The sequence below is a fragment of the Neolamprologus multifasciatus genome, chromosome 7 (assembly GCF_963576455.1).
Source record: "Neolamprologus multifasciatus chromosome 7, fNeoMul1.2, whole genome shotgun sequence".
Taxonomy (NCBI): Eukaryota; Metazoa; Chordata; class Actinopteri; order Cichliformes; family Cichlidae; genus Neolamprologus; species Neolamprologus multifasciatus.
In genome coordinates, this window is record NC_140445.1 from 19,387,864 (window position 1) to 19,413,535 (window position 25,672).

The following is a 25,672-nucleotide window of genomic DNA, read 5'->3' on the forward strand; positions in this document are numbered from 1 at the left end:
TATCTGATCTGCAAGTCAATGCATTTAGGCATGTAGAGATGGTAAAGATGACTTGGGAAGAAAGATGATTTAAGTGGATTTGAATGAGGCAGGATTGTTTGTGCCATGTGGGCTGGTCTAAATTTTTCAGAAACTGTTGATCTACTGGGATTTTTCCAACACAAGTATTTCTAGGGTTTACAGAAAAAGGTCTAAAAAATATCCAGTGAGCTGTAAAGGTCAGAGGAGAATGCCCAGACAGCTTTGAGGAGAAGATTATCTCTGAACGCATAACACATCAAACCTTAATGCAGATCTGCAGCAGAAGACCACACCGATGCCACTCCTGTCAGCTAAGAAGGGGAGACTGAGGCTACAATTCACACAGGCTCACCAAAATTTGTCACTCTTTCGAGGATGCCAATGTTCACATTTTGGACAGAGAGGACAGATGGTTTGAAAGAGGAGTGAAAGAAGCCATCTATGTCCACTGTGAGCGACCATCTTTGAACAGAGGCGGTGGTTTACGACACCAACTGTCTGCCATCTATAATCCAGTTTTGAGATCCCTTCCCAGACGCCTTAACGCCCACTCACATCCTGGGCCATCTGACCTCAGGAATTCACATGATAAGGTGGGGCCAGGTTTCACAAAGAGCTCACCCGAAACCCTGGCTGATTGGGACCCACACCCAGTTTCACACCTTGGCTCAGGCGATTAGAGGATCATCAGGGGGTCCTTTTGTCCCTCTTTGGGGGGATACTTCCACTAGGTTTAAATCTGGGACTCCCCACCATTTGACCTTAGAACTGAAGAACTTATATTTTATCATGTTGGTACAGTATTGCACAGTAATAATAATAATAATAATCATACTTGCAAAGCAGGTCATTTCTTTATTTATATATAAAACCCCTTCATACCCCCCTCTTGATTGCAATCTATTTACCAACATAATCAAATATTTTGCACATAGAAAACACACTGAAACATCTCACTTTTTGGCACAACACCGGTCATGTTCCTTGCCACAAATATTTTTCATAAAAGTACTCTTTTTGTACCGGCGGCTGTTCAATTGTCTTTTTGGGACAGCAGGTGGCGGTAGTGCACCACCTAGTTGGACCAGAGTCAGACGAAGAAGCAGCAGCAGCAGAAGACGAAGAAGAAGGTGTCCGTGGTGACAGCACTCAACATGGCGTTCAATTTTGGCGGTGCCACGAGCAACCCAGCAGCAAGTATGGAAATTTTTTAGTTAATTATAAAATACTTGTAAGAGCTGGTGATGTGTCACATATTTCGTGTCGAAGCTAAAGCTGTGTTAATGCTTGTACATGAGTAATAAATAGAAATGGTCGGCTAATGGTTCACCCTCAGTTGTTACGGTGGGTTCGTCTACCGGCTAACGACAGACGTCACGTGAAAACAGAGAGCTTGTACACTTGAGTCAGTGCAACTAATCAATTGCAGTCGGATTTGTGTTCGCGTGTTTCGGTGCTAAACTGGGCTCCAGTGAGACCGAGCTCTTGTGGCTAACTGTTTTGGATGCCCGTGTGGAAGCTAATACAAGCTCACCCAGTACTTACAGCGCTCTCTCGTTGTTTGTTTGTTTCTAAAAGGCACGTCCGGGTTTTCATTCGGTTCATTTGGAGCCAAAACTACGCCATCAACAACATTTGGCTTCGGCACCCCAGCCACCACAACCACAGCCTCATCCGGATTCGGTAGTAAGTCCACAGCTTAGACCCAAATTCACTCCTTGCGGGGATTATCCTGTACATGGGGCATTATCATCACGTAACCGCCACCAATGTGAACAAACCCTTCTTCTCGGAGCATAACTGAGCCCACTGGGTTCCCTCAGTCTAGGGCTCAAAGCGTCTGGGTTTTTTTTGTTTTGTTTTGTTAGTTAGTTTTGTTTTTTTAAGTTTGTTTTAAATTCAGCATTTCTTCGCCTCTTGATGCACTTTCAATATATCTACCAGTTGGTTTCTTGGGTTTAAATCCTTAACATGGGCAATTTGGATGACGGGGATCACCCAACTTACAGGCACTCACTATATGGTGCACCTCGCAGATACAGATAGCTGCTAATCAGTCCTAAATAACAAACTAATTAAATACTCAAATGTCACTCATAAACCCGAACTGCTTGGATGGGTAGTATCACACAACAAGCCATATTATTTGTCAAAAAGTGCTCTAATAGAGTGATATGGTACTATAAGGTCATTAAGATAAGATGGGGCCTGATTATTTAAGACCTTGTATGTGAGGAGCAGGATTTTGAATTCAATTCCGGATTTACCAGGAAGCAATTGAAGGGAAGCCAATACAGGAGAAATCTGCTCTCTTTTTCTAGTCCCTGTCAGTACTCTTGCTGCAGCATTTTGGATTAGCTGAAGGCTTTTCAGCAAGTTTTATGGACATCCTGATAATAATGAATTGCAGTAGTCCAGCCTGGAAGTAATAAATGCATGAACTAGTTTTTCAGCGTCACTCTAAGACAGGATATTTCTAAATGCTCAAAAAGGCACCAACGCTATAAACATTGTCAGGGTGTCCAGTTTGTGATGAGCTTGATAAAGACCACCACCTGAAAGGCATTGGTCATTAAGCAAGCATTCCTGGAGCTTCTCCAAGAGGTCTGGTTATTTGGATGGTCTTTAGTCATATAGGCCTAGAGACCGGTTGGCAACCATCCAGTAACCAAATGTGTATTTTCTCACTGTTTAGCGAGTAGTTGTTGGCTGTTGTTGCTGTGAAATTGGTCTCAAAAAAAGAATGCGGTGCTGCATTGAAGAGCCTCCTTGTGATTGCTAGCAGATTAGTGGTTGCCTATAGTTTGCATGTATGATACACCAGCTGCTCTCCATGCACTAGTAAAAGTGTGACACAAACTGTAAACTGAGAGTGTTCCCCTTCAGAGTAAAAGTTGTATGTTTTGAAATATATTGGTTGAAATACTGAAGCATAATTTGTAATTTGATGGCTACAGAACTCTGTTTCTTGTTTGTCGCACTTTTTCCAAGTTTCACTACTACTCCGCAAGTAGTTAGGTGTTTGCAGACCAGTCATCATCTTCCATAAGATGCAATCATAAAGGAGGCTTTTGATGCAGCATTTTCAACCGATTTCACTCAGTGACAGCCAGCTGTCTTTAGTAACCAATCGCCAACCAGGGAATGTGTTTTTTTTTCCCCCCTTGCAACCAGTGGTTGCCACTTAGTTGCCAGCTAGCCTCAAAGCCTGTGTGACTGCTGTCTAACTAGGACCTTACTAGTATTCAGCACAGACAGTTACATACAGTCCAAAACTGTCTGTACTAGGCTGTTAATGTGGTTTTCATAGCTGAAGTTGAGCATTTTATCATGGGAATCTGGGGATTCGCTCACATCTGGGAACTGCAATTGTGGGCACTTTAGTAAACGGTCCCTTTTTAAAAGAAAATTCCTTCAGGGGTTGCTACATAGAAGATAAAGACCTTCTTCTTGTGCTGGCTGTTAACGTTTTGTTTTACTAACTAATGCAAAATAAAGCCAATAATGTATTATTTTTGTGTGCTTTGCCTTCATTAGCTCTAACAGCCCCTGGTTTTGGGGCAGCCACCACCACCACTGCTGCACCAGCCACAGGCTTTAGCTTTGGCTCCACCAACACTGGTAAGACGCTCATTGTTCAGACTTTTCTTTTAAGACACTTGAAGACTGTTTTTACAATAAATGAACCTGTGCTAAATCTGGCGTTGTGTCATTTAATTCCATGTCATTCTCTCTTTCTCGCTGCCTGCCTGCTTTGGCTGCAGGATTTGGGGGGCTGGGAGCTGGAAACACCACGGCTGGTGGGTTTAGTTTTGGGGGGTTCGGTTTAAATGCAAACCCGGCAGCAGTCAGCTTTAATGTGGGGTGCTTTGGTACAGCAACCACCACTGGCACAATTTTCAATTTTGGTAATAGCCTGGCTAGCACAGGTAGATGACCTTTGTGAATCAGTACACTCTGTCTGTAAACTTACATTTCCATCCATTGTTTGATATCTGTGTGGATCAAGGATCGTTTTCTCTTCACCTGGTGATTCATTTCATGAACACAATGCATCGCTGTGATTGCATGAAGAGATAAAATGTTGAATTTTTAGTCATTTCATTTGATTTCTGTCAAGAGTCACTACCCTTTCACCTTTGTGTAGAGGTAAATTGCTATATTGTAGTGAAATTCTCATTCTCCTCTTATTAATCGTAGCAGTTGTGAATTCATTCTGTCATTCTCTCACCTGTTTTGTTTTTTTTGTTTTGCTTTTGGGTGGGTTTGTCACCTCATTGAGCACATTTCTTTTCTCTTCTTCTTAGGCGCATTCGGTGGCTTCGGAACAACGACGACAACTGTTGCTGCACCAGGGGCAACATTTAGCTTTGCTCCCCCCGCAACAGGTTAGTTATAGAGCTGGTTTGAACCCCCGCTCTGCTTTATTACAGTTAACATTTCTGTGCAAGCCAGGAAAGGTACATGAAGATAATGCTAGGTTTTTGAAGAACATCTTGCATTTCTGGCCAAATTGCAATGCACTGGAAGAGAAAAAAATGGGCTTTAATTCATTTCAGATTTATTGATATAATGCAACTAAAGACCCTACCATAATAGAGATAAAACCCCAATAATCTAAGAGCAAGCACTTGGCGACAGTGAGAAGGGAAAAAAATTAACAGCACAAAATCTCAGGCAAAAGCAGGGCCAGCCATCTGAGCCTAGGTGGTAAACATCACCTAGGCTACTTTTGTGCTTATTTTTGACTCGTGCTGTGTCGCTCACTTAATGCTTGTTTCAGTGGATTCAAACTTCAAATTAGGAAGTGTGTCATGAGTGGCAGTAGCTCACTGGAAAAGGATAGAAAATTTACTTCATTTACTTACACCTAAAAACGCTACCACACTGCAGACAACAATGAAATGTTCACAATTTTATTTATTTATTTAGATTGTTACCACAAATTTATTTGGAACTATTGTATCACTTTTAAGGCTTCCGTTGTAAAATAACAAATGCTAAAACTGCCAAAAGTCCTTTTAATTTCTGCGGTGTCTCTCCAGCAAAGCTGGAAGCATATTTCCCAAACATTGTTTTCTAAACTCGTTTTTCATGAGCACTCGTACTTCTTCAATCATACTTCCTCCCTGTGTTTGCACGTTGTTTTGTTTTAGGAAGCCTGTTTGGTAACACGCAGAACAAAGGGTTTGGATTCCCGACTGGGCTTAGCACAGGGACTGCTGCAGGAACATCGGGATTTGGAACTGGACCTGGACTAGGAGCAACTAGCCTGGGTGGCTTTGGAGGCTTTAATATCCAGCAGACTCAGCAGCAGCAAGGTAAGAACCTCAATTTCCCTGCAAATGGAGGAAAAATACAAATAAAATGCATATCTGTTGAACAGAGTTAGAAGCCAACCACAGCTATTCAGAATGATATTCTGTTAGAAACAAATCTTTTACAAAGTTCAAAACTGGTGCCAATACCTTGTTGTTATAATTTTGCAACTTTGGGTATCATAAAATTGGAGACATTCCACTAAATTCCACATGATTTTCTTGCATCTTTCTTTTCTAGTAAAATGTTTTTTGATTACATTTGAAGAATAAGATAAAATGAGCTGTGACATGTTTTACCTCTGGTTCCCGTGGCCAGGAGGCTTGTTCGGTCAGCAGGCAGGTCAGAATCAGTCCACCCAGCTTTACCAGCAGGTCACCGCTCTGTCAGCTCCCACCTTGTTAGGAGATGAGCGTGACTCCATACTTGCCAAATGGAACCAGCTGCAGGCATACTGGGGCACAGGGAAGGGCTACTACAGCAACAACAACCCACCTGTGGAGTTCAATCAGGAGAACCCATTCTGCAGGTTCAAGGTAAAGACAGAAAGCTCAGCACAGTGTGTTTGGTTTGTTTTGCTTTGAATTTTACATTGTAGTCATGTGTATCTTGTGGTTCCTAGGCGGTGGGGTACAGCTGCATCCCGATGAGTAAGGATGAAGATGGTTTAGTAGTCTTGATTCTTAATAAAAAGGAAGCTGATGTGAGAGCTCAGCAGCAGCAACTGGTCGAGTCCCTCCACAAGATCCTAGGAAGCAACCAGACCCTCACTGTCAATGTAGAGGGTGTCAAAGCCCTGTCGAATGACCAGTAAGTCATAAATATGTGATTATTTTTTCTTTTTTTGTTTTTGAGTAGTAGATCACGTAGAAACACTATTCTTGTATCTTCTGTCCTTTTTAGAACAGAGGTGATCATTTATTTGGTTGAGCGCTCTCCCAACGGCACCTCCAAGCGAATCCCAGCGAGTACCCTCTTCAATTATCTGGAGCAGGCTAACATAAAGGTCCAGCTCACTCAGATTGGAGTGGCCATGTCAGTGACACGCACAGAGCTGTCCCCAGCACAGCTCAAACAGCTCCTGCAAAATGCTCCTGCAGGTAAATGTGCATTTGGTGTGTTCTTTTCTTGTGTACAGCGGTCCCTCGTTTATCGCCGGAGTTGCGTTCCAAAAATAACCTGCGATAGGTGAAATCCGTGAAGTAGCCAACTTTATTTTTCGCAATTATTATAGATGTTTTAAGGCTGTAAAACCCCTCACTACACACTTTATGCACTTTTCTCAGACAGGCATTAACATTTTCATACTTTTCTATCTTGTTTAAACACTCTCAAAGTTTAAACCTTCATAGAAAAATAAGTCCAGTATTATAGAATGAAACCAAAGGCACCCGCGGTTGCCTTTGACAGTGCAAAACGTTTCGTCAACATTGTTGTGCTTGTTGGAGAGGAAACTTACAAATATACAGTACAGCACTTCAGAGTCACACTGCTAGCAATCGAAGATTTATGTAAATTTGACAAGCTGAACGCGCTCTGTACTGTACAGGGGAGATGGCACGATATTGATTGACAATGCTCTGCAGCCAATCCGGACGCAGAATATAAAGCACTGTTTAAATAAGAAAAAAAAAAACATAAAAAATTGCACACACAAAAAATCCGCAAAACAGCGAGGCCACGAAAGGCGAACCACATTATAGCGAGAGACCACTGTAATAGAAGAAAGTGTCATTCAAGTTGGTTGTTTTGAATAGTTGCCAATAATGTTTCTTCTTGAACAGGAGTGGATCCTATTATTTGGGAACAGGCCAAGGTGGACAACCCCGATCCAGAGAAGTGAGTTGGTTGTGGTGTTATAAGTTTTTATTATAATTAATGCAAAGTTACCCGAGTTTATAAAAAGCAAGACATCTGGCTAAATAATATAATTTTATTTAACTTAGTTGAACCAATATGGAAAATGACAGATAAACATGAATCAACTCCAAGTCTTCATCAGTCTATAACAAACAGTCTGAATTATTTATCTGTTATAAAACCTAGTCTACTACATGACCCATAGAGGGCGCTAAAGCATAAGCATAAAGTCTGGGCTGACAATAAGATAACTGTTCTATATTGCAAACCATTGAGGGACCAGCAAACGCTAATAAACAGCAAGCAAGCAAGCAACATACAACAATAGAAAAAGCACACTAGAATAAACATCCATGACCCCATTTCACACATTTTTAATAAATTAGTTCATATTAGGAGAAATGTGTTTTTCTAAAAGCCTGAGTAGGAAAAGTCGAGGCACCAATTCCCCAGATTTGATCTAGTTCCGATAATAAATAGTTTCTAAAGGTTTTTTGTGAGTTGTTACCGTTAACTACAAGTTCAACAAAAATTCAATAAAAGCTGCTGCTTCATTTTGTGTCCAGGTTGATCCCAGTGCCCATGGTAGGATTTAAAGAGCTGCTCCGCAGGCTGCAGATCCAGGAGCAGATGACTAAACAGCACCAGACCAGAGTGGATGTGAGTGTAGTAGTCACTGTTTCTGCTGTTTGTGGTTTTAATTTTCCAGATTTTCTTTTCTTTTTCTTAAAGAACTCAACATGGGTGCAGTGCATGTAAGCACAGGTGTTAGTAATGACATGAAGGTTCAGCTTTAATGTGATTAGAAACACCCGTGTTTACCTGCTATTTCAGGTAGAAATGTTCTGTTAAGAACAAAATCAGTTTGGAAGCAAGTATATTTATATTGTAACACTTTGTTACGCTAATCCCAGCACAAGACACACACAGTTCTCAGTTGCACTTTCAGGGGACGTTTATTTAAACACTGTCCAGATCGCTCAGTTCTGCTTTGGATCTCTCTCCTGCTCAGCCCAGCTCTGCCCCACTGTGCACTCTGTCTGCACTGCTATCCCCAGGCCCCAGCAGCTACTGCAATAGGAGAAAGTGTGATTAGTATGGTGAAAATCAGCTGTGTCGGCCAGCCTCCCTTGGCACTGTCTGCTGATCATTGCTCCACCCCTCCCTGCAGCTGAGCCACAAACCACACCCCACCACATACATATGTATATCATAGGACATTTCAAACTAAACTAGAACATGAGACCTGGTAGCTGTGTGGGTTCTCATCCACTTTTTTCTACTTTTTGATATTGTCACTTGAGTCCAGTTCTAATGCTGTTGGTCTTGAACTGTGTGTGTATTTCCTGTAAGTTCTCGTCACTCTGTTAAACGCTGCTTCTAAATGAGTCACATTAGTATCTGTTGTAGCGAGTGGACCTTTAAGTTGTATAGAGGTATTAGCCACACTGCTTTAATCAGGAAGAGGAAGGAACAACAGAAACACCTGGATTTTTTTTACCTAAATTTCCTGGCAAAGGCAGTTAGTCAAAGTCACGGCCAAGCACAGGAGAGACGGCTACATAACTCTAAAGAAGTACTAAATTTAAGCTACCTTGTGATTTACAGTCAGCTCTAATATCTGTGCAGATTGAGCATCCTTGCCAGGTCAGGTTTGGCATTTTTCTCTGTTGTCCATGGCCCCTGCATTCAAATAATACATTAATTTTGCTCCAGGTGAAACTTTTTCCAAGTCTTTTTGCATTCGGGCATGAAATTTTGGATGTGTGAAGACCTCTAATATCAAACATGTGCTTGTTATCAGTTTTAAAAAAGCATAAAGTACTTGCAATCAAAAGAAATTCTGGAAATGTCACAAAGGTTCATCCTCACTGTTTTCAACCATGCATGTGTGGACTTGCAGATTATCTCCAATGACATCAGTGAACTGCAAAAGAACCAAGCAACCACAGTGGCAAAGATCGCCCAGTACAAGAGGAAGTTGATGGATCTATCTCACCGAGTGCTGCAGGTAGCTGTCTCACTTTTTTTTATAAGCCATTCAGACATCCCTACATCTCTGTTAAACTTAGTAACTGTAGGAGCTCAAAATTCACTGTTTACATAAATAAAAATAATGTGTGGGAATTGAAAAGTAGAACTGTGTTTTGCATGAAATAAACTGTCATATCTGAATGACATCAGTCTAGAGCTTTCCCTTCACTACTTTATAAGTTTTCTTTTTCTTTTTCCCTTCCATATTTATCTCTCCTTTGTTTCCCTTGGAAGGTGTTGATCAAACAGGAGATCCAGCGAAAAAGTGGCTACGCTATCCAAGTGGACGAGGAGCACCTCAGGGTGCAGCTGGATACCATTCAGTCTGAACTCAATGCCCCCACACAGTTCAAGGCAAGTGTGTTGAAACTGTGGCTGCACAGTGCTATGTTCTTTCAAACAATTAGTCGCTATGAAATATTTCTGTAATCAGGTATTCTATCAATTCTTCATTGACTAATTGAGTAATCGCATAAATACGTTTGCCTTATTGAACAAATAGAAATTATTCAAGGGGGGGGACCATCAGCAGGGCCTGGTCACAGGACCTAGGGGACATATGGGTGCAGAAGCCCTGTGAAATAACTTGGTGCCTGACCATGAAGAGCTCTCAAAGAATCTTAAATTGCACTCTGAAATAAACTGGAAGCCAGTGTAGCTGCATCAAGATTGGATTCGCATGTGAAAACTTGGAGGATTTTGTCAGAAGCCTGGCAACAGCATTTTGAACAATTTGCAACCGTTCTAGGGAGGTTTTGCTAAGACGTGTGTATAGTGCATTGCTGTATTCCAATCGTGATGAAACAAAAGCATGAATAATCATTTCGAGTTTGGGACATGACACAATGGAGCTTCGTTTGTTAGCTTAGTTTCTCTTAGCTGAGTGCTACAAAGAAACAATGCGAAGACTTTTCATTGAGGATATTTTTGTAATAGTTTTTCGAGTTACTTGATGAATCATTGCAGCCCTAAAATGAATGAACAGTTCGTACAGTTCTTAGCAGCTATTAGACGTCAAACATTTGTTTTTTACACTATTTGTTCTGTCTTTGTCTTCTAGGGTCGGTTAAATGAATTAATGTCCCAAATCCGGATGCAGAACCACTTTGGAGCTGTGAGATCAGAAGAGCGTTACAGTGTGGACGCAGACCTCCTCAGAGAAATCAGACAGGTGAGTCGGAACTTTAGCACCTCTGACCTGCAGTTGTTGTGCAGGCATTCCCAACATGTGTTCAGTGATTGCTGAAACTCGGCCCGAGACTTAAAAAAAAAACACTAAGAAGGAGAACATTAAAGTAACATTTGAGTCTTCCGATACTAAGTTGCAACAAGCTGAAAGATTATCTTGATGTTAACATCCAGTCAGGGTTCTAACCCAGCTTCCTTCACGCGGGTAATCTCTGAGGTGCTGACAGTGAACGACAGAAGTAATCACTCTTGCACAGGTGCATTTTCCTTATTGCAAATAAGTGTAACATTGTAAAAACGTTAGCTTCAAGGTCGGTCTCAGAGCTTCTGTGTTATTTACTGGTAGCTCTAATCTGAGGAAGACTGCTCTAAACTTGTGGATGAAGGCGGAGACGGTTGAATGCTTAAGTTGTCTTCTCCTCGGTAACTGAAACACTGTCTCCTTTTCTCTCTCTTTCAGCACTTAAAACAACAGCAGGAAGGTTTAAGTCATTTGATCAGTGTCATCAAAGATGACTTGGAAGACATCAAACTTATAGAGCACGGGCTGAGCGACAGCGGACACATGAGAGGAGGCATCCTCAGCTGAGTCTGCCCCACCAACCTGCACATGCTCAGACACACAATCCTCCAAAAAAAATGGTGCATCAGCCATTTAATTTAGAGGTAATCTGCACTGTAGTTCCCTGATAACCCCAGTGATATCTGAACCTGCCTGCTCAGATGATCATTTTGACTAGAATGTGCCTTTAAGTCCCCACGCGGACAGGTTTATCATTTGCCCCACTTTCTGTACCAGGTAAACACTGACTGGTTAATCTGTGCTTTCTCAACTGACACAGCCCTAATGGAAAAGACTCAACAAAGTCTAATAATAGCTGGGATCCCTTATGTCAAATCAGATTATAATTATAAGACTACAAATGTGACTGGCATGTAAACAAGTTGTGTATGTCACCAATGAAGACATTGTAAATACATGTTTGTATTTCTTTTTTCTTTTTTATCCTCCTAGAATGTTAATAAATTTCATTTATTGAAAAAAGCACAGTGAACTTGCATCTCTTGCACACATACTTTAAACATGGCTAATTTCCCCAATAATCTATTCCTGTGTGGGGAAATGTGTGGGAAAAGTCCACCTATTTTGTGAACTGGGCATTTTCATTGTTTTGGTGCAAATATAGAAACACCCGACGGTCCTTCTTTAGCTCTTCAGGCCAGTCCTTTCCAACATCTCATCAAAGCAGGGCTTGAGTTGATAGGATTTATGTCTCGGATTCACATCCCAGTGGAGATGAAAGACTGATTGGCAGTTGAACTTATTAGGCAGCTTTCATGCAGATTACATCCCCTCATCTAACTTCTACTTCAGTACCTGGCAAAGAGCTAAACATCTGAATTCTCCAGACCCGGCAGCCTTTGCCTCCTTACTTTCTTCTTATTGTAAATATTTAATACCCATTATTTGTCATTATCTGTTCATCTGCCTGTAAATATTTGGGGGAAAAAGTCCACATACACTACGTTGCCAAAGCTATGTGAGCCACCTACACATTACACATAACAGCCACAGGAGCTTTTTATGATATCCCGTTCTAAATGGAGTTCCCCACCATTGCAGCTATGAAAACCATTCCCATTCTTCTGGGAATTCTTTTTGCAAGATTTTCACCCAGAAGAACATTTGTGAGGCTGGACACTGAGGGCTTGGATTGCAGTCTCCGTTCTACTTTCTCCCAAAGGTGTTCAGTGGGGTTGAAGTCAAAGATCTATGTGGACGAGTCAAATTCTTTCATATCTAATTTATCAAACCAGGCCTTTATGGACCTTATTTTGTGCACTGAAGCATAGTCATACCTTAGTCATTCCATGGCTAAGCAGCTGCGTGCTAGTGTTACACTCCAAGAAGTAGCATACAGCTTTTATACTGATGTTAATCCAAGAGGAGATTTGAAATTGTGCAGTTATTGAGTCCATAGAGCGATGGTAGCATTTACACTTGTAGCAATGAGACTGAATTCAGGTGTTTGTTTCTTTTTAAAGATTAAGAGGTGCAATTAAGCAGCTTTCATGCAGGTTACATCCCCTCATCTAACTTCTACTTTAGTACCTGGCAAAGAACCTGCGTCTGTATGTATCACAGCTATTATCACTAACAGAAACTGAGATCAAGAAAATTATGACACAAGCTGCATCTGCAGTATACCCTCCTACATCCACTCATGCAGCTCACTATGGAACCACGAAAGACATCATACTGTATCTATTTTCCATTAACACTTTATAATACAGCCTGTGACTAAAGGCATAATTCCCCAATAATTAAATGGCGTTTCAGTGTATTTTATTTGAAATTGCAATTAAAATGTATTTACCTACAAATACTTAAATGTATGTACACTAGAAAAAGGGAGTAATAACTAATGTTTTTATTAGTAACAAACAATTATATTGTATAGTACATTGTGAAGTACATTTAATTATAGGGAAATTGTGTCTTTAATCAGTTTGTAGTAAAATACATTAAAATTAAACTTAATTACAGGGGAGTCACGCCCTTATTCACCAGCTGTATTAAAAAGTGTTACCATTTTCCCCTCTCCCGTAGTAGTCTCGGGGAACTGTGAATAAACTATGATGTGTATCTGACTGTAACAGTATCTGCTCCAAAGATGTTAATAGTGCTCTGAGTACAAATAGACAAGCCAGTATTGCATCTGTTTGATGTTTTTATTCACCAACTAAATAGGTGAACTTTCAGTTAGATAGAAACTTTAAAAATACATAGAAGGTATTTTAAAAAGTGGTGAAAAAGATCTACGTTGCAATGGAAAAATAATCTTTTTAGTTCATGATGTAAAATACTACTAGTACCCCCAACTATTAAACTTTTCATGATTGTGCATCAAGGTAAAAAGTAAACACAGCCCTTCCAGCATTTCAGCTGGTGCAGCTCCAGCTCCCAGTCCATCCACTCAGGAATGTGCAGAGAGGTCCACCAGACGGAAAGCCTCCATGAACTCATTAATATCGATGCTTCCGTCCTTGTTAAAATCGATGCTCTGGGCCAGGTTTGCAATGACATCATCACTGATCTCTGTCTTGAGATGAGAGCTCAGGAGTTTCCAGGTTTGGCGAAATTCCTCGTAAGAGATCAAACCTTTAGGGGGATGTGGAGGGAGAGGAAAATTCACAAACTTGTGCTATATTGTGTTGGTGACCTTGGAGCTGATCTCAGAAGGTCTTTCACCCATTCACAGAAATAACAGAGAGCATATAAAAAAAAACAAAAAACAGTCAAGCTGAGTAGTAGGACACGGGTCCAACACTGCTTATAAACACTAAAACTGAGAGTTTGGTTGTTAACTAACCTGAGTGATCTGTGTCTATGATTCGAAAGATAGTTTCCAGGTTGGAGTGGTTTTTGTACATCGTCTCCAGTAGGCTGGTATCTGATATCTGTCAGGACAAGATGCATGTTTTGTATTTTGGGGTGCCATACATTTTTCATGGTTTTACAGCTCTGCTCAGAAGAGCTCTGAGCAAGTTAAGAACTTACTTACAAATGAGTAAGTTCTTAACTTACTCATTTGTAAGTTAAGAACAAATGAGTCACCTCTAGTTTGGGCTCAGTGATGGAGAGCTCCTTCATCCACTCCTGGTAGTCCACCATACCGTTCTTGGTGCTGCTTACAAGCTGTGGGCGCAGCACTCTCCAAGGCAAACCCAGCTTCAGCACGCTCTCTGTGGCACTTGCCCAGTGACTTGGAGAGATTATCCCTACGAAAAAGATGGGAAGAATGACGAGCCCTCGCACTCTCATATGCTGCCGTTATGATGTGTTTTATGTTCTGAAAATTCTGAATGCTATTTAGTGTAAAGCAGTTACAGCTAACCTGTGTTGTTAGGATCAAACTCTCGGAAGGCACTGATGAGATCTGACTTGTGTACGAACAGCTGTCGCCTCAGAGCTTGTAGAGCTGATCTCTCTGTCCAGCCAACACTGCCGAAAAGCCAAGAAGGAAAAGAAAATCCTCAGGGATTTCATATTTATTAAAACAATGTGTACAGCCATCTTCAGCAAAGGTTTTCACTTGATTTTCCACTTTTCTTCCAACTCAAAAGAACTTTTTGTCAGAAAATCTCATGAAAAACTCTTTGAATTGTTAATGTTAAAATAATGCTTGACTATTTCTCTGTGCTCCTTTACCTTTGTCTCAGTGTGAGCTCTCTGCAAGTCTTGCTGGCCTGATACTGAACAAAGTGAGGGACCAGATCAGCTCCCATTCTTATATAGGCTCCTCTATTGCTGCCCACCTCATAGTAATTTGAAGCCGAAAAAATTGTTAGTACCTGGATACAAGAGAAGAGATGATGGGAAAAATAAAGGTTTCTTCTGTCACTCAGAAACCTGTGCTTTATGTGCTCACCCTGCGGTTGTGGCAGAACTCATAGCCATCCTGTTTGCATTCATGGGAGCGGATGAGGAGCTGCAGGTTGTGTCTTCCGAGAACCTCCTCCGTGACATCTGGGCCCCAGTAGCAGCCTCCCCCTCTCACTTCATTGGGAATGCAGCCATTTTGGGGCATAGGGTCACTCCACAACAGGTCGACCATCTGGACAGAGGGTATCAATCTGCCTTTTGAACTGTATGAGCACTCTGAAGAATTGGTCTATGTTTGACGATCCTCACTGCCACTTACTTGTTCCCACTCATGCTCGTAGGTCTCTGTTCCTTCTTCACACTCTGGGTCTGAGTCAGAGTCTGGCTTCTTCCTTTCTCCATACGACTGGTCAAACCCAGCCAACCTACGTCTTTTCTTTAGCTCGTCATCCACGGACCAGTTTATGTGCTGATGGCTGGTGTACAGGTTATGTAGTGAACGTCGTGGGGGGCCTTGAGATGGGGTTGAGCTGTGGTGAGTCAGAGATCGCACCCGACGTCGAAAGTCCACTGGAACGCCGGCGTCTCCGTTCCTTCTGTTCGTTGTCTGGCTGTTGCTGCCGTTCACTGCTAGCTTAGTCATCTTTGGAGGTCTGAGGGTTGACGCATACTGTGCATGTTGAAAAAACAAAACACAGATGAAGTATGCAGACATTTCTGTTTTCTTAGAACAAAATTCAACTTAAAACACAACGAACTGAAAGTGAAAAGTCTTTCTTACTTTGTGTCTGTCCACTCTGGCTATTACGTTCAGGTCTGTTGTGTCAGAGATCCCTCCATGCGCAATCAGCACCTTGTGATCAATCACAGTAGCCAGAGGTAGCCAGCTGAAGATCTTTTGGAGAAGTTTAAGGATCTTCTTGCCGTGCACCTGCAGATCAAGTCATCTTTATCATACCTTGTATATAGTCACGGTCATTATTATCATAATCCATCCTCTTCTGCTTAAGAAATTCAGGGTAATGGGGGGGGTGGACACCCTGGACAGGTCACCAGTCTTTCACAGGGCTAACACATACATAGATATGCTACATCTTTGTATGAAAAGTGCTTTATAAATAAAGATTGATTGATTGATTGATTGATATAGACAAACATTCACTCCTAAGGTAATTTTTTTTTCTGGCAGTAACTTCTTTTTACAGATGTAAAAACAGTAAAATTCAATGCATGTTTTAAAAAAATACATAAAAAATTCCTTCTTTTTAATATTGTACATTCTAATGTATTTTTATGCATTTCGGTTTTTGTTTTTGTATTATTTGTTTATTTGTTTACTGTTTGGGTGTCAAACTGAATGCTAATATTAAAGTCAGTTTAAGTCTTACCCTATATTTTCCCAAAACTTCTTTAGTAAAGCCATATCTGGGAAAACACACAATGAATGACAAAATTAGTAAACACATCACATGTTGGATCGATATAAAAATGATTTCTTGAAGCTAGACTATGACTGCATTCTGACTGAAGATGTAAAACAAAAAAACAGAAATGAGAGCGAGATTGAGAGAAGGAAGTGTTCTGAAGACTGGCTTACCTTAGGTTAACAATGTGGTCCTCATGGTTCCCTCTGTTTAAATGAACATCATTGGGGTAGACTAGCAGGAACCCAAACAGGATTAGCAGAATCTCCAAGGAGTTTTTGCCACGATCCACAAAGTCCCCATTGAACACATACGGTTTCTCAGTAGATGGCAAACCATTCTGGACAGTTTTAACAGGAAATTTTGATCAAATTGAACATCTATGAGTGGCAAGCCTGTTTGAAATGTGTGGATTGTGTAGCCTAGCCTACTTTATAGAATATCAATAGCAGATCTTCTAGCTGCCCATGGAGGTCTCCTGGAAAAGAAAACATAAAACCTGTTTATTTCATCACATGACTGCTGTGACTACAGTAGACTGAAACTGACAAAAAAAATAACCAAATAAATCATGTGGTAATGATCATATCAACAAAAACAATACAAACTATAAATATGAGGTTTAATTATTTAGAAAGCGTTACATAAATCAACATATCTGTAGGTGTTTGCCACCATAATAATTTATCCATCAAATAACTTTTTCTTACTTTCCCATTTTATTTTATTTTGTTTTGTTACACATTTTCTTATATTTCTTCCCAGGGCATATTTATTTGTTTAATTTGTCGTAGAAAGTCATTTCTACGTATTTTTTGTTTCATTGTGCAAAAAAATACAATAACAACAAAGCAAATAAGTAAGTAATTAATTAAATAAAAAATAAAATAACATGGAAAAATAAATGGAACTGAAAAGTAAAGCTACAAACCAATAATAACAAATAATACTTAGTATGTATTATTCTTGATTTTGACAGTTTCAGTCCTCCATAGCTGGGTGCATGCTCAAATAGTAGGAAATAAAAAAGGCACAGTTTGGGGGTCAAATCTAGGAAAGGCCTGTTGTGTACCACATATTGTAATCTCCTTGGTGTGACAGGAGGAAAGATGACTGATGTTTGGAAGAATTCTTAGAAGTCTCCAAGTCTCCCCAAGAATCTGCAGAACATATCGTGCATGGAGCTGCTACTGGGGGAAAGAAATCATGTATGAATAATCCGAGTGTGGAAGAATAAGGCAAAAAGGTCTATATCTGCCTCCACTGTGCCTAATGTGCCGCTGTACCTACTTGCTTGTGCTTAAAAGCCTCGACAAGCTTTGACACTCCGCAGAAGGTCATGGGGAAGGTCAAGTGGGGCCCCGTGTAGCTGTCAGGTACATCTATGCTCTTGTAGCAAAAATATCTTTCCCATTCTGCATCACGGCAGATTTCGTTCTCACGAAAGATGTGAGAAATTAGATTTCCTTCATTAGAGACAGAGGAGAAAAGAAACGGACGTGGATCAGTGCAGTGAGGAAAAGCTACTTTCGTGCTTCTCAGCAGGGAGCAGGCTGGGTGAGCTCGGATTAGCTCACTGCCTGTAATCTAATGAAACTTATAATACCGCAAATGAAACTGTGTGTGATAAGAGTCACTGTCTTACTTTCACTGCTGGCTGGGGTGAAGTGGTCCATCAAGAAACCAAAAAAACTGTACAGCTGCAGGAAGTGAAAAAAGTAACCATATGAAATGACAGTTTGTGAAAGTTTATGAAATCATACAACTAGTCCGGTAAAACTGTGCTTAAGCAGAGTGGACACCGGACCCCTTGTCAGTGCAGGTATCATAGTTAGCTGATACTGATGTCATGTTTTCAGATGTCTGTTATTCATATATCAAAGTATAGGACACATTAAAATTATGACCTATGGCTAAAAGAAACGTGAAAATAAAAATAGCATGGCAGACAATTAGTGTCTGTATTAAATTCAATAGTAGAAAGCGATGTGATGACCTGTCTTATAGTTAAAGCAAATATGTCAGCTTCATAGTGATGCTATCCAAAACAGGCAATACATCCACTAGCTGTGCAGGTATTCCAGTCTCTACCAGAAAATTGCATGACCAAATTTATAAAACACCGGAAGATGGCTAAAAATTACTTTCATAATGCATATATGACACCGACTTACATTAATTGCGTGAGCTCACCTTGATCTGATCTTGTTATCCTGCATATTCAATAGACTGGAAGATGTTCCACGTGCACCTGCGTCTGATCTCCAGCCGGGCAACATACTGCCGATACCAGCGCTGAATCAACAGAGCCGCTCTGATTGCTGAAGATTTGGAGAGAAATAACAAAGCACTCATCTTCTATTACCAGCACTTTTATACTCTTAGTCAGATCCAGGTTGAAACACTTACCAGTGGCAGCTTTGCCGCATGCATAAAAGTGGGGTTACATTTACAAAAGTTAAACTTACTGAGAATTTTTCCAGAGAATAGTTTGAACTATACACTATAAAAGGTACAGCTGATGGAGTAAATAAACTTACCTGGGACTGAGAGGCTCACTAAAATGAGAGAAGACACTGAGTTGTAGTTTTACAATTTAAAAAAAAGCATTTATTTAAAGAAGAAAAAAATTGGAAAGTAGCTGCACCTCTGTCACATTTCTTCTGCTGTACTTCTGATTTTCTCAGGCCACAGCCCATGACCTCTTTGCTGTTGTCACTGTCAGAAACAAAAACAAAGATACTTTCACACAGAAGTCTGAAATTTCTGAGCTTGTGTTTTGCAACCCAGGAATAGTGCAATAATAGATCTCTAGATACAAAATAACATGCTATACTTATTTTTACAGTTTAACTGACACTTGATTTATGAAATGTTCCCAATAAATCCAAAACGGCATTTACAACACAAGTAACGTAAATGTAAATAACTTGGAAAAACAAATTATTTCTTATAATGACTGAATTCATTATGTTAACCATTAACAGAATAAGAACCTTGGCATTTAATATTAAGATAAAACTGAAGAATACACAGCAAAATCCAAACAAATGCCCACACTGAACATTAAGAACTTACCTGGCCACGTCCCCTTCCATTCATTACCTCCTCTCTTATACCTTATAAAGGGTAAAAGGAAAAAAGTATAGGTTATAACTTTATGACTATTTTGTTTCCCTTGTGTAGCAGCATGGGAAACCGCACGTCCTCGCTCCACAGCTACAGCACCCCAGCCATCACAACAAGACACCAGCAAGTGTCTCAGACAGGCTCCTGCGATTGCTTAAACAAAACAAGATGCAAGTGGATTAGGATTAAACCTTACTACAGCTGGCATCTGCGCTGAATAAACAGATGACGGCTCTAATAAAGGGCAGCAAGTGTTTTGAAAGGAGGCTTAGCTGCAGTAAATACAGATTTATTCATGAATGAAGTTACAAGTACAGCACAGCATGTACTCTAATTTGCTCTCTTTCTGTTCCTTCAGTACGTTTTTGCTCACACCTCAGTGTTTCCAGGCCTCTCACCCTGAAGGAAAACATTTTTTAATTTTTAGTTTTGTAACACTATTAATGCTTCTCAGGTGCTTCATAATATGACTGGCAGCAAGACTATTGGATTGCATAACATTGTTGCACCTTTATTAAGTGCCATCTGCAATACATTTCACATGTTGTTGCGTTTTGATACAGTTTACTGTACTAATATTTGTCTTTATTAAAATGCTACCACTGAAGTTTCCCCGTCTTGCTGTGTTAAATGCTGCCACAGCTCCCGTGCCCTGTTAAGCACCAGTGAAAATTGTTCATTGAACTCAGCTTGTTTTCAGCGTCCTCAAGAAAGTTGTCTGTGATGTCTGCTTCTGGGACATCACGGTAAACGTTTGTCCGTGTACAGAGTCTCTGTGTGATCCCAGCCAGCAGCACCTGTTGGTGCTGTGACTTTCTACGACAAGGAAGTGGTGGGAGACGTCTGCTACTCAAGGACTCTCATTCATACATAGCTGCAAGCTGTCTAAAGCTGGAGAATCCCACAGTGACACACACACGCCCACCATCAGTGCGCTGGACTTATTACTCACACTTTGGGGAAATGGTTGACTAAATGGTTGAAGGCTAAAACAAGGGCAACTACAGAGTACACTAGTCCGCGAACACACGGAAAAATCCATTACTGAGAGATGTTACAAAGAAGAACAAAAAGGGGGTGACACACCAGTCACGAGACTGGATGCGCCGCCATGTGGCGATACACTGCGTTACAACAGCAACTGTTACAACACCCACACACAGAGCAACAACGATGTCTCAAAAGTGTCCTGTGACCAGTGTTGGGACTAACGCGTTATTAAGTAACGCGTTACAGTAACTACGTTATTATTGTGGTAACGAGCATGGTAACTAGTTATTATGCCAAAATCAGGAACGCGTTAGTCGTTACTGGGATTTAGATAGGGTCGTTACTCGTTACTTCGTGTGGTGGCTATCGCGGAGCTTCCACAGATTCAGTAACATTAGCAAGTGGTGGAGGCAGCAGGTGGAAGAGAAGGAAAAGAGACCCGAGGCGGCCGCCGGTCCAAGTGTGAACTGAACTTCAGGTAAGAAGTTATGACCTGCAGTCTATCTGTGTCAGATATAAACCAAGTTTAGGTGGAGTTTATTTTCGTTATTCTGACTTTTTCCGTACTGCGTACTAGCTAGCATGACGGAGTTTCTATACAGCTGGGTGGGTGCTATGATGTTAAACTTTATTTTGTTCATAAGTTATTAGAGTTGCCAACCTTCCCGTCTGGTATTCAGAGAAAATATTACGCGTTTCTTATTGAGGTGAAAAGGAACAGTTTGTCCCGTAATTCAGCTACAATGAAAAAGACACAAAGCTGGAGTTATTCTGTGTCTTTGCTGCACAGCTGCCTCTTCTTCTCTCATTCTCCCCCCTCCCTCTCCCGTTTCTACTTCAATCATGAAACTGATCAATGATCAGCTGATCGGCTTTTCTCTCATGTTTATTTATCGCACACTTTGCGCCAGAAAGAGGAAACCAGCCGATGTCGCGTTAAACAACAGCAGCACGTTTAAGCTTGATCAGCTGTTGTTTGAATTTATTTAATATTAATTTCTAGTATCAGCTGATGTTTGCTGGAGCCACAGCTGCAAAAAATCTGCTGGTCATGATGTCGGTTTGTTTATCTGGTGAGAGGGAAACATGAAACCAGGAGATGTCCTTACTGAATCATCAGAGCTGAACAGGTGATGGAGAAACAGGTTTACCTTTTAGGTGACATGAATGAGTTGAAGGGAAGTTATGAACTGTTTCTGAGAGACAGATAACCCCAGGATCCTTTTTAGGTAGCTAACAGCTGGTAACTGTGCAGGAGCAGAGCTAGCAAAGTTTTGCCAGGGGGCCAGGTAGAGCATTAACAGGGAGAGGTGGGCACAAAGAAATACTTTTCTTTCTTATTCTCATTTAAAATGTCTAGCTTTTAAAAAATAATTATCTGAATCTTACAACAAACGATTGATGCATATATACCATCAAAACAGTGAACATCACTGTCACAACAGCGTCTTCCTTTTCAGAAGGCAGAATTTCCGAGTTCTGAGTACAATCAAAGCACCACGACTGCAGTTTTTGTGTTGGATGTAAAAGGCGCACATGACGCTGTGACGTAGGCTAGAATCATGGCAGCAGTCAATGACGGTCCAGGCGTGGGATTTCTCTCATGGAAATATGTATTATCTTTTCCTTTCTATTGGTAGGTGGCACAGTGCACTTGTGGCAAGTAAGCAAGCTAGAAGACTGGCAAAGTTATGGAAGCAACACATTAACAAGAGAATTCTGAGTAAAACCAAAGTTACTTTCCCTAGTAACTAGTTACTTTGAAAGTAACGAGTAACTTGAAGTAACTGAGTTACTTTTGATAGAAGTAACTAGTAATGTAACTAAGTTACTATTTTAAAGTAACTTACCCAACACTGCCTGTGACCATTTGATGAGTCTGATCTCCATGCCAGATACCACTGGATTAAAATCATTCAAGTAAGCTGAATGTAAAAACTAGCATACAAAAATGCTACTCATGTATTTTCAGTCTGAAGTTGTTCATATTACAGATTTTCTTTAAAAAAAAAAAGCACTACATCAGACTTCATCTGCACAGAAAGTACTTGTTTGCACATGTTTATATTTAATTACTGGTTTAGGGTTTAGGGTGTGTGTGTGTGTTTGTGTTTGCATGTGGTAACAAAATACAAATTAAAGCATTCCAGCCCTGAGAAGCTGAGGCATGGAAAATTTAAGACCTGAGGTTAAGATCTTTGCAGTGTTGTTGAGACCCATACAACATCTTACGCAAGACTATTTTCCATATGTGAATTATGTGGGTTTAAAATTTTCTAAAATATTATTGTAATAATATGAAGCAGTTACATTCTGACAGAAGTATTTGTACTTTTACATAAGCAAAGTAGACCTACAATATGTTCATAATTAAACCTTTTCAAAAAATAAGTGTTTAAATAAATTATGTTCACAGACTTCTACCTTTGGTAACATTGTGTCAATTTGCCCCAACAAATTAAAATACTATATTTTGTAAGCTTATCACATTATTTTGATCACAATATGACATTCTATTTTGAAATTAAATTTAAGAAAGAAATAGTACAAGATACTGAAGAATAGAGAAGGGGTATCTTTCTGGTAGTACAACCCTGAGTGAATGTATAATATTTTCCAAAACTGTGAGCTGAGGTAAAAACACATATTTCTTTTCCATATAATACATAGATATGTACATGCATACATACATGTAAATATATTGAACAGACAGTCATTTAACTTAGTGCAGGTCTTTATCTAAGGTGAAAGACAGACTTGTTATATCACCTCCAAAGGAAAGTACTGCAAGCAACAGCTTGCAGCATGAATTCCTTTGGCAGCGTGGAAGAATTCTTGTTTGGTATCCGCAGGCTGCAGATAAGAGAACCAATTTGGCCTCATGAGAAAGTTTGGCTGCTGCAAATTTAGTTGTTAGTTGAGGAATCTGAAGAGACGGAGGTCAGCTAAGGACACAGAACTTGTAGCTGCCATTCCATACAAGTCTGTGGCCTCGCATGACCCACAGAACTGTGAAAGTTTTTTTCAGATATTAACATCACCTGCAGCAATCATTGTTGCTTTGTACTACATTTCTTCCCTCAGGATTCTGTCCTTGAAAAGCAGCTGCAGAGAAATAATATCGTTTTTTTGTTTTGTTTGTTTATCAGGGGAGATTTCCACCTTTCATGTGATGCCCAAAAATGTGAGGTGTGATACAAACTGATAATCACCCATATGCAGAAATAAATGCTAGTTTGTTGCAGTTTGTTGAAACCAACTGTATTTTTCCCATGATTATAAACTGGGGTCTGTCGATGGGTCATCCGTTGCCATCTTTGACTGTTCAAACCCAAATGTGTAGTGCAAAAAAAACAAAACCCCACATATATGATATAAATGGTTTATTCAAAGAGTTTTAGTCAGGTTTTGAACCTCATCACAGTACAGAAACAGTGTCAGGAAAGGATACAAGTGATCTTATGGCCTCGGGCATTACTTATTTCTGCTACTGTCCTACTAGACTTCAGTGCAGCATTTGATACTGATGACCACACTATTTTATTACAGACATTAGAGCATGCCTTGGGAATTAAAGTTACTGCAGAGTAGTGGTTTGAATCATATCTATCAAATAGACTCCTGTTTGTTTATGTAAATGAGGCATCTTCTTCACACACAAATGTTAGTTATGGAGTTCCACAGGGTTCTGTGCTGGGAACACAACTTCTTTACTTTATACATGCTTTCCATAGGAAGTATCATTCAAAGGCATAGCGTTTCATTGCAAATTTACATCTATCAGTGAAGCCAGATAAACACACACAACAGTTAAACTGCAGGAATGTCTTAAAGACATAAAGATTGGGATGACGTCTATTTTTAGTTTCTAAATTCAAATGAAAGGTTATTGTACCCACCCCTGAAATTCTTAGAAAAATGACATCCAACTAGAGACTTACTCTGGATGTCATTATTTTGGCCTCCAATCACACTGTGAATAATCATGGAGTAATTTTTGACCAGGATGTCCTTCAGTGAACATATTAAACAAACATGTAGGACTGCTTTCTTGCATTTGTGCAATATCTCTAAAATTGGAAACATCCTGAATGGTGCTTAAAAACGACTTCATGCATTTATTACTTTTATTATCCGCTTTTGTAATATATTATTTTCAGGCTGTCCTCAAAATACCCTGAAAAGCCATCATTTGATTCAAAATGATGCAGTAACTGTATTATTGTACTGGAAATAGAGAGCATATTTCTCCCATATTGGCTTCTCTTCATTGGCTCCCTGTTAAATTCAGAATTTGATTTAAAATGCTTCTCCTCACATACAAGGTCTTAAATCATCAGCCCCCATCTTATCTGAATAATAATGATCATACATGTCACCCTAAAGGAGCACTTCACTCAGACTGCAGGCGTACCTGTGTTTCCTAGGATATTTAAAAGCAGAATGGGAAGCAGAGCCTTTAGCTTTCAAGCTTTGGGACTAGTTCTCAGTTTGTATTCGGAAGACAGACACCTCTACTTTTATAATTAGGCTTAAACCTTTCCTTTTTTATAAATGTAGAGCTGGAGTTGGGGTGACCCTGAATCCTCCCTGAGTGATGCTGCAATAGCCTAGCCTGCTGGGGGCTTCCCATCATGCACTGAGTGTTTCTTCTTTACTCACCCTTTTCACTAACTTGGTGCTTACGCACCATTCTGCATTTAATGAGTAGTCACTATCTATCTCTGACTCTCTTCCACATTCTTTTGTCCTGTCTGTCTTCCCTCACCCCGACTGGTTGCCGTTACCCCTCTATGAGTCTGGTTCTTACAGAGATTTCTTCCTGTTAAAAGGGAGTTTTTCCTACCCACTGTTTCCAAGTGCTTGCTCAAAGAGGATCATTTGATTGTTGGGGGTTTCTCACTATTATTGTAGGTTCTTTACCTTACAATATAAAATGCCTTTTGAATGAATTGTGATAAAAATTTATAGGGGTGCAGACTGGGGCCTGATTAACTATTAATTAAAATCGGACTTACAGCCATCCCGATCTTCAAGGTAAAAAATTTACTAAAGCTTTATAACCTAATATATTGTGTAGAAAGTATTAAAATTTAAAAGATTATGTCACATTTTAAAAGTTATATTAATGGAATATAGAGCTATTTAAAACTGTTTTCTACTTCATTTTTTTTTGTACTGACAACATATAGGAAATGATATATGGATATTCCAAGTATGACGACTTCTTTGCAACATTCAGGATATGACATCACATTATAGTTTGCATCTAAATATCATGATGCCTGATCTCAAATTTTACTTTTCACATCGGCCTTTC

The 25,672-nt window shown here is 40.1% G+C and overlaps 2 protein-coding genes across 7 annotated transcripts; one reads left to right on the top strand and one right to left on the bottom strand.

The window, feature by feature from the left end:
* The first annotated feature begins 1,080 nt into the window (after positions 1-1,080).
* On the top strand, positions 1,081-11,467 carry nup54 (nucleoporin 54). 5 transcript variants are annotated; one of them, XM_085165377.1, is made up of 15 exons: positions 1,081-1,218; positions 1,600-1,707; positions 3,559-3,642; positions 3,786-3,950; positions 4,329-4,409; positions 5,178-5,342; positions 5,659-5,876; positions 5,963-6,150; positions 6,244-6,440; positions 7,125-7,179; positions 7,767-7,860; positions 9,104-9,211; positions 9,469-9,588; positions 10,295-10,405; positions 10,883-11,467. In XM_085165377.1, the coding sequence occupies exons 1-15, from the start codon at positions 1,176-1,178 to the stop codon at positions 11,009-11,011; spliced, it is 1,866 nt and encodes a 621-aa protein (XP_085021503.1). In that variant the 5' UTR covers positions 1,081-1,175; the 3' UTR covers positions 11,012-11,467. The 5 variants fall into 5 exon arrangements, with proteins under 5 accessions (XP_085021503.1, XP_085021504.1, XP_085021505.1 ...); XM_085165378.1 differs by having other exon boundaries at positions 3,786-3,821; XM_085165379.1 differs by lacking the exon at positions 3,786-3,950 and having other exon boundaries at positions 1,082-1,218.
* Positions 11,468-12,923: 1,456 nt separating this feature from the next.
* Positions 12,924-18,793, bottom strand: ppef2b (protein phosphatase with EF-hand domain 2b). Of its 2 annotated transcripts, XM_085165374.1 has the most exons (16): positions 18,643-18,793; positions 18,427-18,554; positions 17,879-17,933; positions 17,524-17,699; positions 17,306-17,420; positions 16,665-16,711; positions 16,407-16,573; positions 16,198-16,234; positions 15,591-15,740; positions 15,129-15,479; positions 14,856-15,041; positions 14,636-14,778; positions 14,322-14,428; positions 14,042-14,205; positions 13,797-13,884; positions 12,924-13,585 (listed from the first exon to the last, which is right to left on the bottom strand). In XM_085165374.1, exons 3-16 carry the CDS (start codon positions 17,907-17,909, stop codon positions 13,401-13,403), a joined length of 1,947 nt encoding a protein of 648 aa, XP_085021500.1. In that variant the 5' UTR covers positions 17,910-17,933; positions 18,427-18,554; positions 18,643-18,793; the 3' UTR covers positions 12,924-13,400. The 2 variants fall into 2 exon arrangements, with proteins under 2 accessions (XP_085021500.1, XP_085021502.1); XM_085165376.1 differs by lacking the exons at positions 17,879-17,933; positions 18,427-18,554; positions 18,643-18,793 and having other exon boundaries at positions 12,925-13,585; positions 16,665-17,423; positions 17,524-17,639.
* Positions 18,794-25,672: the final 6,879 nt, after the last annotated feature.